This window comes from Arvicanthis niloticus, chromosome 28 (assembly GCF_011762505.2).
Source record: "Arvicanthis niloticus isolate mArvNil1 chromosome 28, mArvNil1.pat.X, whole genome shotgun sequence".
NCBI classification, from domain to species: Eukaryota; Metazoa; Chordata; class Mammalia; order Rodentia; family Muridae; genus Arvicanthis; species Arvicanthis niloticus.
The window spans coordinates 16,365,172-16,377,254 of NC_133436.1; the positions used below are offsets into that span (position 1 = coordinate 16,365,172).

The 12,083-nt window shown below is 40.7% G+C and overlaps 1 protein-coding gene across 2 annotated transcripts in view; it reads right to left on the bottom strand.

Moving 5' to 3' along the window:
* Window positions 1–216: 216 nt before the first annotated feature.
* The window catches only part of Ppp1r14c (protein phosphatase 1 regulatory inhibitor subunit 14C), a 92,427-nt gene continuing 80,560 nt past the window's right edge, over window positions 217–12,083 (bottom strand). For both annotated transcript variants that reach the window (XM_076926792.1, XM_076926791.1), the window contains exon 4: window positions 217–1,786. In XM_076926792.1, coding sequence (XP_076782907.1) covers window positions 1,712–1,786 — 75 coding nt within the window. In that variant the 3' untranslated portion in view covers window positions 217–1,711. The remainder of the gene's footprint in view (window positions 1,787–12,083) is intronic.

Genomic DNA, 12,083 nt, shown 5'->3' on the forward strand with positions numbered 1-12,083 from the left:
GAAATAGGGCCAAGCAGGGCTGAACACATATTGCTCATCTTGTTTCTTTCTTAGTCCAAGAACGTGGCTGGGTCTTCTGCTGACACCAAGAAAAGCATAAGAACTGAATGCTTGCACCTACTTGGAACATGAGGATGAGTGCTTGTGATACCCAGAGACCGCACCAAACACCCCCCCCACCCCCAATATGTTCTACCATCACACACACAAACAAGCTTGTAAGCAGCTCCCTTTATTTGAGTAAATAGCTTGTAAATAAATCATTGGTAAACATTACAAAATTAAATACATTTTCAAAAGCTTGCCAGTATACGGAAAATTCACAAACATAGTTCTTTTAAAAAATAAAATATGTTCAAAGCACCCTTGATATAAATTGCCTGGTCCCTGTTTTTAGACAGGGCCACCTGGAGACATCTTATGGCAGGCAGGGTTTCCAGGGGGAGGCAGCAGGGGCTTCCTGGAAGGTAGGAAGGAAGGGCTTTTACTCAGTTTTTTTACCCTGCCTACATCCCATATGAATTTTAATTCGACTCAAAGAGCTGGTAGGTAGCTGTGGGGTTAGGGTAGGTAGTCAGACCTAGCTCCTAACATGGAAATCAAGGTCACAATCATGACCACGAACCACTGAGAGAAATGAGAGATGAAGCCAGACTTCTAAGCCAACAAAGGTCTTGAGGAGTCTTCCCATCTCCTTATTTCACACTTCTGGATTGATGGTGCCGGCACAGAAAAGGCCAGAATCTGCTTCTAAGAAGGAAGAGGCTCAATCAGATGGTTTCCTTTTGACCTGCTTTCATGGGCAGAGATAATACAGCATATTGCATTGAAAGCAGAGAACCCATTGCTATACGGGGGCTTCCTTTCTCCATTGCAAAACTCAGTTCAGGAAGTGTAGGCCTTTCTTTATAAATCAGGCTGGTTTTCAAAATGAAGAGTTCATAAAACGTAACAAAAATAATAATAATAAAAAAACCCACAATGAAGCAATAAGTACATCACCTGGCAAAGCATCTCAACCAATGAAATAATAAACTTTACGAATTAAGCCCTTGGCCAACTCCACGCATGTGTAGTGTGGCTCATTATAATAATGAACACACCGAGTTCTTTCACTTTGGGGTAGAAAGTGGATGCTGAAGGTGGACCACGTTTGTCTGAAGAATGCCTGGAGGCCTTTCGAGAACACATGTGTTGTGACCACGTCTAACAGGGCAAGCACAGGCTTATTCCATGAACCTGATACAAAGCTTACATCTTTATTTTAAACATAGTTTTTATAGATATATACAAGCATGAGATCTTTTTGACATCTGCCAAAGGTATAATTTAAAAATGTCTTACCGAACTGACTGTAAGAAAACCACCTTCCCTGTATAGTGAGATCTTAAATTACAGCTGAGTCCTTACAAAAAACACGGCCTGGCCTTGCCCATCCTTGTGGATGCATCTGCTTTGATAGTCCTTGGTTGGGGTACAGTCCAAGTTGTAGTGGTTTTGCTATTGCAATAGTATAATAATGAAAACCCTTTAAAACAACAAAAGAAGGAACACTTTTGAATAAATGTCTAACCCCCCCCACACACATACACACCAAAAAATGTTGTTTTAAAAGACAACTATGGTTATTTTCTTTTTAATAAAAGTATCTGTGGAGTCCAAATCCCAGTTTCTTTCTTCATCTCCAAGAGAATTTTACCCTGTTGCAAAATCATACGCTCTTCTTCTGCGGAGGGCTCAGCTTCCTCATGCCTCTTATCCGGGAGAGCAGCTCTCTGATAAATTCCTAAAAGACATCAAGGAAGTTAGTACAAGAGGCCACATTATTAAAGCCTGGGCTTGAAAATGTGCCCAGAGTCACTGATTTCAGCTGAAGTTACTGAATCTCGTTGTATATTAGACACTATAATAAATTATAATATAATAATTACACTCCAATGTAAAATAGGAAAGGGAGTTTCAGGAAAACAGAAAGTGCTTAAATTTCACAGCCCAAGCCTTCTCCTTGCTCTCCCCTCTGTAGAGAAAGATCCAGGTCACTGACACCCAGACTTACACTTCGTGTAGACTCTCCAGGCATGTTTAATTTCTGTGGTCAGTCTTACAAGGTGTGTGCACGACATATAAACATCTTGTAGACTCCGAAGGAAGGCCAGGCTAGAGTCTAAGATGTTATCATTTCCAAGCAGGTCGAAGATGTCCCTAGACTTAGCCTAGATCAGCAGCGCTAGATCTCTAGTTCTCAAAGCCAAGTATCAGATCTACCCAGGGGATTTAGTCCCAGGCTGCTGGACACACCCCAGTTTAGTACATGAGGATAGAAAGTGACAAGGTGCCTTTTTGGCAAGCTCCGTAGTGAGGCTGATGCGGGTGACAACTCTCCAGCTGCTTAAATTGTAGACAGTGACCTCACATAGATGAAGTCATGCAACAGAAAGTGGCAGTTGTGAGATATCCGTCAATGGTACAAGGTTTTTGCACACACAACCCCCAAGATGAATGCAGAGTCCTTTGAATAATAAATCCAAAGCACTCCTCATGACACTTGCCCACAATGTGTCATATGACCTCACTGTATCTTTGGTTCAGAACGTACAACATGTACACCTTGCCTTGTGCATGACGGTCATGCAGAAACAACACTCTCAGCTCAGACCAGCAACTACTACATTGTAGTTGTTTTATGGCACTTCCCAAGTTTTTTAACATCATGGAAACTCAATGGTTCAAATATGAAAAAAAAAAGACTTTTAATATTTTCTACTACCCAACATAGAAGTATCAAATTAGTCTATCCTTGTACTATATGGTGTTGGAAGCTTTGATTTTTAAAAAATGTTTCTTACTTAGTTTTACACACACACACACACACACACACACACACACACACACACACACACACATTTATATAATCATTCAAAGAATTTTGGCTTGGGATTGGGACAGAATTTCCAAAAGTTTTGGAAATGGCTCTAAATGTACGTCTTCCATTTTGTACTAAGTATTTTTATGAAATGTCTGTATTTGCAGGATTGATCAGTTCAGTGGTACTCAACCTCTGGGTTGTGACTCCTTCAGTAAGGCCATAGGAAAACACAGATACATTTATGTTATGATTTATAACAGTAGGAAAATTACAGTTATGAAGCAACAACGGAAATAATTTTGTGGCTGGGGATCACCACAACATGAAGAACTGTATCAAAGGGTCACAGGGTAGGAAGGTTGAGAACCACTGAGTCATATCAACTAATTATGGAAAAAAGATACTGAAATGCTCTCATCCTGAAGTCTCACATATTTAACCATATTTACCTCTTCATGTAAAAAATAAATAAGTACATTGTCAGCATAAACTTTTGTCCTTGCTTTAGTAAATGGTAAAACTATATGTGTAACCAAGAATTATTTTAAAATAGATTTATTTGTAATTTATAAGTGTCTTTATAATTTATTGTCAGTGAGTTTTTGTTTGTATTCCTGCTTTGAATACCTATATACTAGAATTGTATAAAATTTTCTAAGGCAAATACATTGTCTGCAGGTATGAAATTATCAAAGAATAAATACAAATACTATGCTAATTAAGGAGACGTTCTTGTGTGGAACAGTCCTGCTAGGAGAGGAAGTTTCAGAGACTGTGCTCTAGGGCATACCAAGAATCTCTGGGATTTTATTTTCTTTTATAAATCATACAAGTAAACAAAACTGAAATTGCATTTGATGTTACCAGTCAGTACCTGCACACACCTGTAGTAAAACTCATAGAACAAATCCCTGCTATGTACATTCTTCTGTGTTCTAATCTAAATTTATTTAAAGAGAAATGTTTGGGAGACTTACTAAAATGGTTTCTTGATCTTTATTCATTTAATCACCCATGCTTGATTTTAGGTAGAGGTGGGAAGAAACCCGGTGCTTCATGCATGGTAGGCAAGTACTGTATTCCCAGTTTTAGTGGTTTGCTGATGGACCAGAAACTAGAGACTGAACACTGATCTACAATTCCTATCTTGTACCATTAAGAAGCTGCCATTTTGCCTTGTATTTTTAAATGCTTGGCTGCCATTACTCACATTTATTAAGTAATAATTACCACCTCTACCTGTTTTATATTTGTAAAGACAAAGCTGGTAGCCAGCTGGACTTTCTGGCCAGTGAGGAAAGATAGAATTAAGGGTCATACCAGGGCCAATGGAGAGCAGAAATGTATTAACTGGTCTTATGAAAGTATCATGGTTTAATTATGTGGAGACCTTCCAAAAACTGGCTCTCTGACTCTCTCCTCCTGCCAACTACCCCCTGTAGTCATAAACTACCCAGGCTCTGTGAGCTGTGCACTGTTTTCTAGCCCTAAACCATAAGCTTATGTGGTTTATTGCTCACGACTACCACAATTTGATTTTTAACAGCCTTTGCTAGCACAAAACTAATATGTGCTTTTGCTTAAATATTTGGAAAATACAAACCAGCAATGGTATACACCTTAGAATTAACCACACTGAACAGATTAGCTGGTATAAACATTGTTTTTTAGCTACTTAGGTCACACTGTCTGAGCCTTCTCTTCTACTTGACATTATATGCCAAGCTTTCCCCTACTACATGAAAATCTTCCTATGTACATAGATGGCTACATAATCCTTTCAGTACTGGCAGTGTCACTACTAAGTTTCCCAGCACTAGATTCTCAGGTGTTTGGGTTTTCCAAGTTATGAACAACAGTACAGGTGAAACATGTACGCTGCAGTAATTATTCTCAGTCTAGTTAATGCCTTTGTGGAGGCTGGTCCCACAACCTTGTCAGATAACTCACACATCTTAGTTCCCATTGTCCCTGACAGTGAACAGTAGGGGAGTAAGTTGGAAGGCCTATTTTAATTTTTAGTACACCTATCTAATTTAAAGAATTTTCATGGATTAAATAACATCATTTTTTTCTATTTATATTTAATGTTCATTTTGAAAACCTAAGTTTCTCACTGTCCACTTCACTTTCTGATTTAAGCAGTCTATAGGATTTCGCACATTCAGTTTTTGTTCCACTATTTTGGAAACGTATGCAAATAATTGTTGCGCATGCAAATTTTATGCAAATGACCATCAGGAGTTAAGTAGATCACTTAAATTTCCTCTTTTGATAAAATCCAAGGTCAGAATCAGAAACCCTGTCATTTATTTTATGAAAACCTTTGCTAATTTTCTATTGTGGCAATAAGACTTTCATAAAGGTAAAAACTACATGAGGAACAGCAAAATTAATTAAGTGTGTGTGTGTTACCATGGCAAACATACGTAGGTCATTAGTGGTCCATCAATTTGACTACATCTGGAATCAACTAAAACCCAAATTGCTAGGCACATCTTCAAGGGATTTTCTTAACCAGAATATATTATATCTGAGCTATACTTTCTAGTGTAGTCCACATTCAAGACCAATGAAGAAGGAAATCTTTGGTTTTTTTTTGTCTGCTCACCTTCACTCTCATTGACAAATTTATCTCCCCTGTTTCTGTGGCTGCTATTAAATCCAATGTCTTCAGCATTCCAGCATTGACTGAAAAACTTTAGCTCTCCAGGAACTCTCTGGGAGTCTAACACTAGGTTGGGACTGATGAGATGTTAGCATTGTTGACTGAACAGCCACCAAATCCATTGACCATCCCATTGTGACAGCCACCTTTGCAATAACCAACTGTATCCTGTAGGTCAGTCAAATAATACCTCTTTTTATTATGGGTCCCATTAGTCTGTTCATTTAGAGAATTCTGACTAATACAATATGCATAAATTTCTGTTTAAATTATTCATTAAATTTGCATATTTGGGTATGTGAAAAGCATCAAGATCAATATGCATTCCCCATACAGAAACATGGCTATGACACTTGCCCAAAAGGATTCTGTTTATTTTCCAATGATTCTCCAAGAAGACTCAAGGATTTCTAGTCAAGAATACTTTCGAGGCTATAGGGCTGTTTAGGCAGGGTACTTTGGACCTGTGACAAGATATCTCATTTATTTCCAAAACCCAGCCTTGGGCTAAAGACATAGATTTAGTCAGAGGAGGGCTGTCATTTGAGAAAGTGACCTCTGTCCTGAGACAAGAATTAATTGGCTAGCTTTGAGGTGGCTTGGTCGGGCTTGCTGACGGTGCAAGTACAAAGACCTTCAGACAAACAAGGCAGGCAATGGATGTCCCTGGCCCAGAAGGCCAGAATGGGGAGGTAGGAAAATACTGGAGGTCATAGGACCAGATTGACAGGACATAGTAGGCTACATAGCAGAGATTTGGCTTTGCCATGAAAAGCCACAGGAAGTCCTGAAACATAGAATAGCATGATTAGAATTAGGTTATAAAGCATCCTTTTGGAAGCTGCATAATAAATAGCTTTTGTAGACATGAAAGGAAGGAAGGGACATCAGTTTGGATCTATGGTAGGAAACCAAGGTAATCAATGCCACTGTGGACACTGATGGAAATGAGTATGCATTTTGCATCCATTTCAGAGGCAAAGCCAACAGACCCTGGTGCTCAACTGAGCATGGGGTAGAATGCAGAGAGGAGGAGAAACACGAGAGAAGTCCTCACTCCTCAGCAACTAGCCAAGGAGGCAATGCTGTTGGCTGAGGTTGGGACAAACCGGAGGGGAAGAAGTAGGTTTGCAATGAGATTACAAGGTGAGTGTGATGTGGAACTTCAGCTCCTGCATCCAGATGTGACGATGGCCCTCAGCAGCCTTGCCATCGGCGACTTTCAACTTCAATACAAAGCCAATGGCCATTATAGAGCTACAGAGACAAGAGACTAAAACAAAGCTTCATGAATGGAATGCAACCCGTGATAGCCCATTTTGAACAAACACAGGTCAAAGCTTGCTAATAGGCTCATACCTAGGGTTTGTGAACAACGCAACTTAGACCCACGCTGTTCAGTACAGTACCCTGACTACAGGTGGCTCTTGCAATTTCTTAAACTAAGTAAAATGTAACATACTTGTTGTTAGTCACACTGGCCACACTTTAAGCAATCCATAGTCATATGGGTACCAGACAGCACAATGCAGTCAATAATATTTACATTTTACCAGAAGAGTCTATGAGTCAATGCAGACAATGGTGCACTAAGCTGCAGGGTTAGATGGGGAAACCTTGGGGATGACTATAAGCACAGGAAAGCAGACAGAAGAGCAAGGCTGGAGTCTACATGACAAGGGAGGATGGGTGAAAGAGATGGGGCCACAAGAAGTAGGAGTGGGGAGCAGACAGAAAGCGATGAAGGAACCCAGAGAAGAACATATTTCTCGAAGGAAGAGATGTTTAATAAAGTCCTATGCCAAACAAACAAACCCCCCAAAACCTAAACAGGTTGGGTAAATGAAAGACATAGATAAACCTATTCATTTGTCTGGTCATTATAACAATACCACACTGTCTCTGCAAATACAGTCTGCAAGTTCAGATGATATTAGATACTAGCACTCTGCCAATTTTAGTGACTTTTCTCCAAATGGTTTTGGTCATGATAAATCCCTTAAACTACCTTAAGAATTTTAGAATAAGCTCATGAGTCTATAATCAAAACTCTTGCTCAGATTTGTGATTGTGAATGCATTATTCAGTCATAGGAAAAGTGACACCTTAGCAATGAGTCTCTCACTCAGGAAGTTGGTGGGCCCCTGCTTTTCTCAAATCTTCTTTCTTAAACTCAACAACATGTTACCTATTCCAGTGTAGAGATTGCACAGCTTGGATTGTATCTGTAGGCATTTAATACTGCCAATGTTACTATGAACAGTGTATTGTTATTTACATGTGTTTGCTGATATTATGTAGCAATATAATAAATTTTCTTTTTTAAAATTTTCATGGTAACAATTTACTTCTATTTTATAGTTGAGGAAATAACTCAGTTATTATTCAAAGCCATATACTTTCTTGCAAAAGCCAGGGCAAAATAAGGACTCTGTATAAATATTACTCTTAGTGTTATAGTCGATAATAAACTCGTCACATATTCTTTTTAAGCCCCTAAAATTACATTTACATTCATTGCGGGGTGGAGGAGCAACATGCCATGTGGTTCAGAGGAAGTCAGAAGACTATTTGTGAGAGCTCATTTTCTTCCTTCACCATGTGGGTCCTGGAGATTGAACTCAGATTGTCAGACTTGGTTGCAAGCACCTTTACCTACCAAGCCGTTTAGCTGGCCCGGTCACATATGTTTTTAACTGTCTTCCTGGAGAAAGACTGTGAACTTGTTAGGAAAAACACAACCATTGGAACCAAGCAAAAAGAAGAACTGAGCAAAGAAGCCAAAATATTTTACTTCAAACTGGGACAATAATTTGGAATTTAGAGTCGTCTTTGTGAGAGTTCCAGCATATGGGGGAAAGATGGCTTTTCGTTTTCATTTTCTCTTAGAATGTGGTTTGAATAAGAATGGTCCCCAGAGGCTCATATATGCTCTGGCCCTAAAAGACAGAACTGTTTTGGGGGCCCATAGGCTCATATACTTGAATGCTCTGTTCCAAAATGGCAGGACTGTTTTGGGAAGAACTAGGACGTTTACTCTTGTAAGAGGATGTTGGCTTTAAGGTTTCAAAATCCTATTACAGGTCCACTCTTTCTCTGCCTGCAACTTTCCAATCAGATGTCTCAGCTATTTCTCCAGAGCCGTGCCTGCCTTCGACCACATTCAGGTAGGAAAGGCATAACCCAATTAAATTCTGTCTTTTATAAGTTGCTTTGGTCATGCTGTCTCTTCACAGCAATAAGACAGCAACTAAGATCATCTATGCAAGGAATACTTTTCCCCACAAGAGACAGGAATGGGATCATGGTTATTCTCCAACAAAGTAGGAACTGCAAAGCATATAGAGCTCAGATGCACCTAGTCTGAATGAGTAGCTGAGCTGATAGCAGGGAATGTACTGCAGTGGCCGGGAGCCACTAGGTCTAGGCTCTAGGCTCGTCTCTGTCATACCGACTGCTTCTAAATCTCAATAGTTGAGATTTCAATAGGTGCTTTCACAAGCACAGGCTAAAACTAGTGACATTGTACTTTGAGAATCGGTATTAGTGCATATTATTTTTTTATCCCAGGGTAGATACTATTCACTTTCTGTCATTAATAGAATTAGAATCAATTTTACTTCTATAAGGCTCAGCACACACTGTGAATTCCAAAATGAGGATTTCCCAGCACCACCCAGCTCCTCATTGTAGCTAATACTTAGTGTTTGTTCTTTCTTATCCACCAGGCTCCGTGCTAAGCCCTTCACAAATATTTAGCTTTCTCAAGTCTGTGGACAAGAATCTTTACTGCACCAAACCAGAGAAGGCACTTAATTTCAGAAATGTGCCAAGAGCTTCTGTTGAAATCAAGGTTTATTTCGACCTTCTGGTCCTACACACTATGCAATACTGCCTCTCAAATGAGTTCACACCCGTCCCCATCACTAAGCGTGAGATGTGTGATTCCTCCATCCCAGAGTCCATTTTTAGATCTTCAAGGTGAACTTTCCACCCTTGCCTTAAGTTCTTTTATGGTGTGTATGTGTGTGTGTCTGAGAGAGAGAGAGAGAAAGAGAGAGAGAGAGAGAGAGAGAGAGAGAGAGAGAGAGAGAGAGAGAGAAAGAAAGAGGGAGGGGAGAGAGAGAGGGAGAGAGAGAGAGGGAGGGAGGGAGGGAGGGAGGGAGAGAGAGGGAGAGAGAGAGAAAGAGAGAGAGAAAGAGAGAAAGAGAGAGAGAGAGAGTGTGTATGTATGTGTATGAGTGTGTGAGACTGTGTGAGTGGGTATGAGTATGTGTGTATGTGTGTGTACGTATGTAAATGTGTATGAGTGTGTGTATATGTGTGTGTATGTATATATATATATATATGTGTGTGTGTGTGTGTGTGTGTGTGTGTATGTGTGTGTGAGAGTGTGTATGTGTGTGAGAATGTGTGTGAGTGTGTGTGTGAGAGTGTGTGTAAGTGTGACAAAGGCCAGCAGGTGTCTTCCTCCATTACTTTCCACATTATTCTTTGACTCAAGCTCTCCCCCCCCGATTCTGAAGCTGGCATGCTCAGTTGGCCTGGCTGGCAGGCAGCCTCCTCCTGCCCCTGTCTTCCATCACTGGGACTACAGGGACAAACTGTTGTTTCCCAGTTTCTTCCACAGGTGCTAAGAATCCACAGTCAAGTCTTCATGTTTACTCAGCAAGCTCTTCACCCACCAAGCCATCTCTCCATCCCTCTGTGCTCCCTTTTAAAACACAAGAGTGTGCAGAGTGGCATCCGTTCTGTTCTCTAGCCTTGTGTCCCCAGACCCTGATCTAGGCAGGCCAGTGTCTTCTAGCACAGACAGCCCCTTCTACTAGCCATAGCTCCTAGCATCCCAGAAAATCCTTGCTGCCTTGTCCCCGCAGCACTTTCTAATAGCATGCCTAGCCTATTCCACACACTCAAGCTTCATTTCCTACAACCCCTTCACTCTCATGTTCTGCCCCCGAGGGGCTTACAAATACCCTCCTCCACTGCTTAGTATAAGCCTAGATGGCAGCTGAAGCCTCCTTTCCAAGCCTTTGTTAGCCTTTGTGGTTATGCACAGATTTCACAATGTGTTTTTACACAGGACCCCTCAGGGTACCTTTGTTCATAGTTCACAGCCAGGTGTGAAGCAGAGAGACTTCCCATTAACGCTCATCACATTTAATTTAATTCCCAAATGGACACATGGCCATCTCTTTACAGTTTGGAAAATGAATGGCAGAAGTCAGGGAGGACCAAGAGCCTTATTTTTACCAGATTGAGTGACATCAAGAGGAATGTGGGGTCTCCCACTTCCCTGAAGTAAGTGATGCTGGATTTTGAAGGGTGATTGCTGTGTCTAAATACTTGCCAGTGTGGGGCATCTGTGACCACAGGGGTCTGGGTTCAGCTGTCCCCTTCATGTCAGACATAGCTCTGCTTATCTCTTAACTCATCCATGCTTTCAGAAAAAAACATATAAACAATAACTAAATTGAAACATATACCCTTGTACCTGGTTCATGGGTTGCCTTCTCTACTAAGCCCGTCAGCTCTTACAAAGCTCTATCCATCCATCTGATGACTAGATGAAGTAAGCTTAGAGAAAACTGTATTATCTATTAATTAATAGATTTTTTAAAAAAGGCAGAGTCATACATAACCCAAACTGGCATTAAATTTACTGAGTAGCTGAGAATGACCTCAAACTCCTGATTCTCCTACCTGCCTCCACATCCCCAATGCTAAGGTGACAGGCAAACAACACCACACTCAGTGTATACGGCACTGGGGAATCAAACACAGGGCTTCTAGGCCTAAGCATGCTAGGCCAGCCCTCTGCAAACTGAGCCGCCAACTCAGAATGACTTAAGACACGTACTAACAAAGACATTTGGCACAATTGATTCTGCTCTAAGCACTGCTTAAACAGCAGTTTGAGATGATGGGCTTTGAGTTCAGAACACCTTCTTGTTTCCCTCTTCTTTGCAGTGTGAGTTATTTAGAAATGTATCATTTGATTCCCCAGTATTGAAGGTCTTTCTGGGCACTTTTCTATTACCAACATTTAACCAACCCCACTGTTGTCAAAGAACATATTTGTGTGACTTGAATCCCTGGCCATGTGAGATTTGCTTTATAGCTCAGAGTATTTCTATATGGGCAAGTGTTCTGTCTGTGCACATTTTATTTTAAAAAGACAGGCTATTTCCAAGCTTGGCGATTCACCACTGCCTTTATATGGCTTCCTTTATCCTAAGCCCCATGGACTGAACACAATGAGAGAAAGACTGCATGCAAGCTGCCTCCCACTGCAAGCTGCAGGATTCTCTTAGGAAAGTGAAAAGCCATTCAAGGCAATTCCTTACCCACAAAGTATGTGACTTTTGCAATACTCAAAAGGGGAGATGCATTCTTTTGGGGACTTTTATTCCCTGGTGACATGGAGGAGTAATGAGAGCGCTCCCTGGTGGGTGTGGATTCTGTACTAGGATCTGGCCCTGGGTAGTCTGGATACAAGAAATAAGAAAACTAAATGATTGAAATTCTATGTCACAAGTTACCCATCAA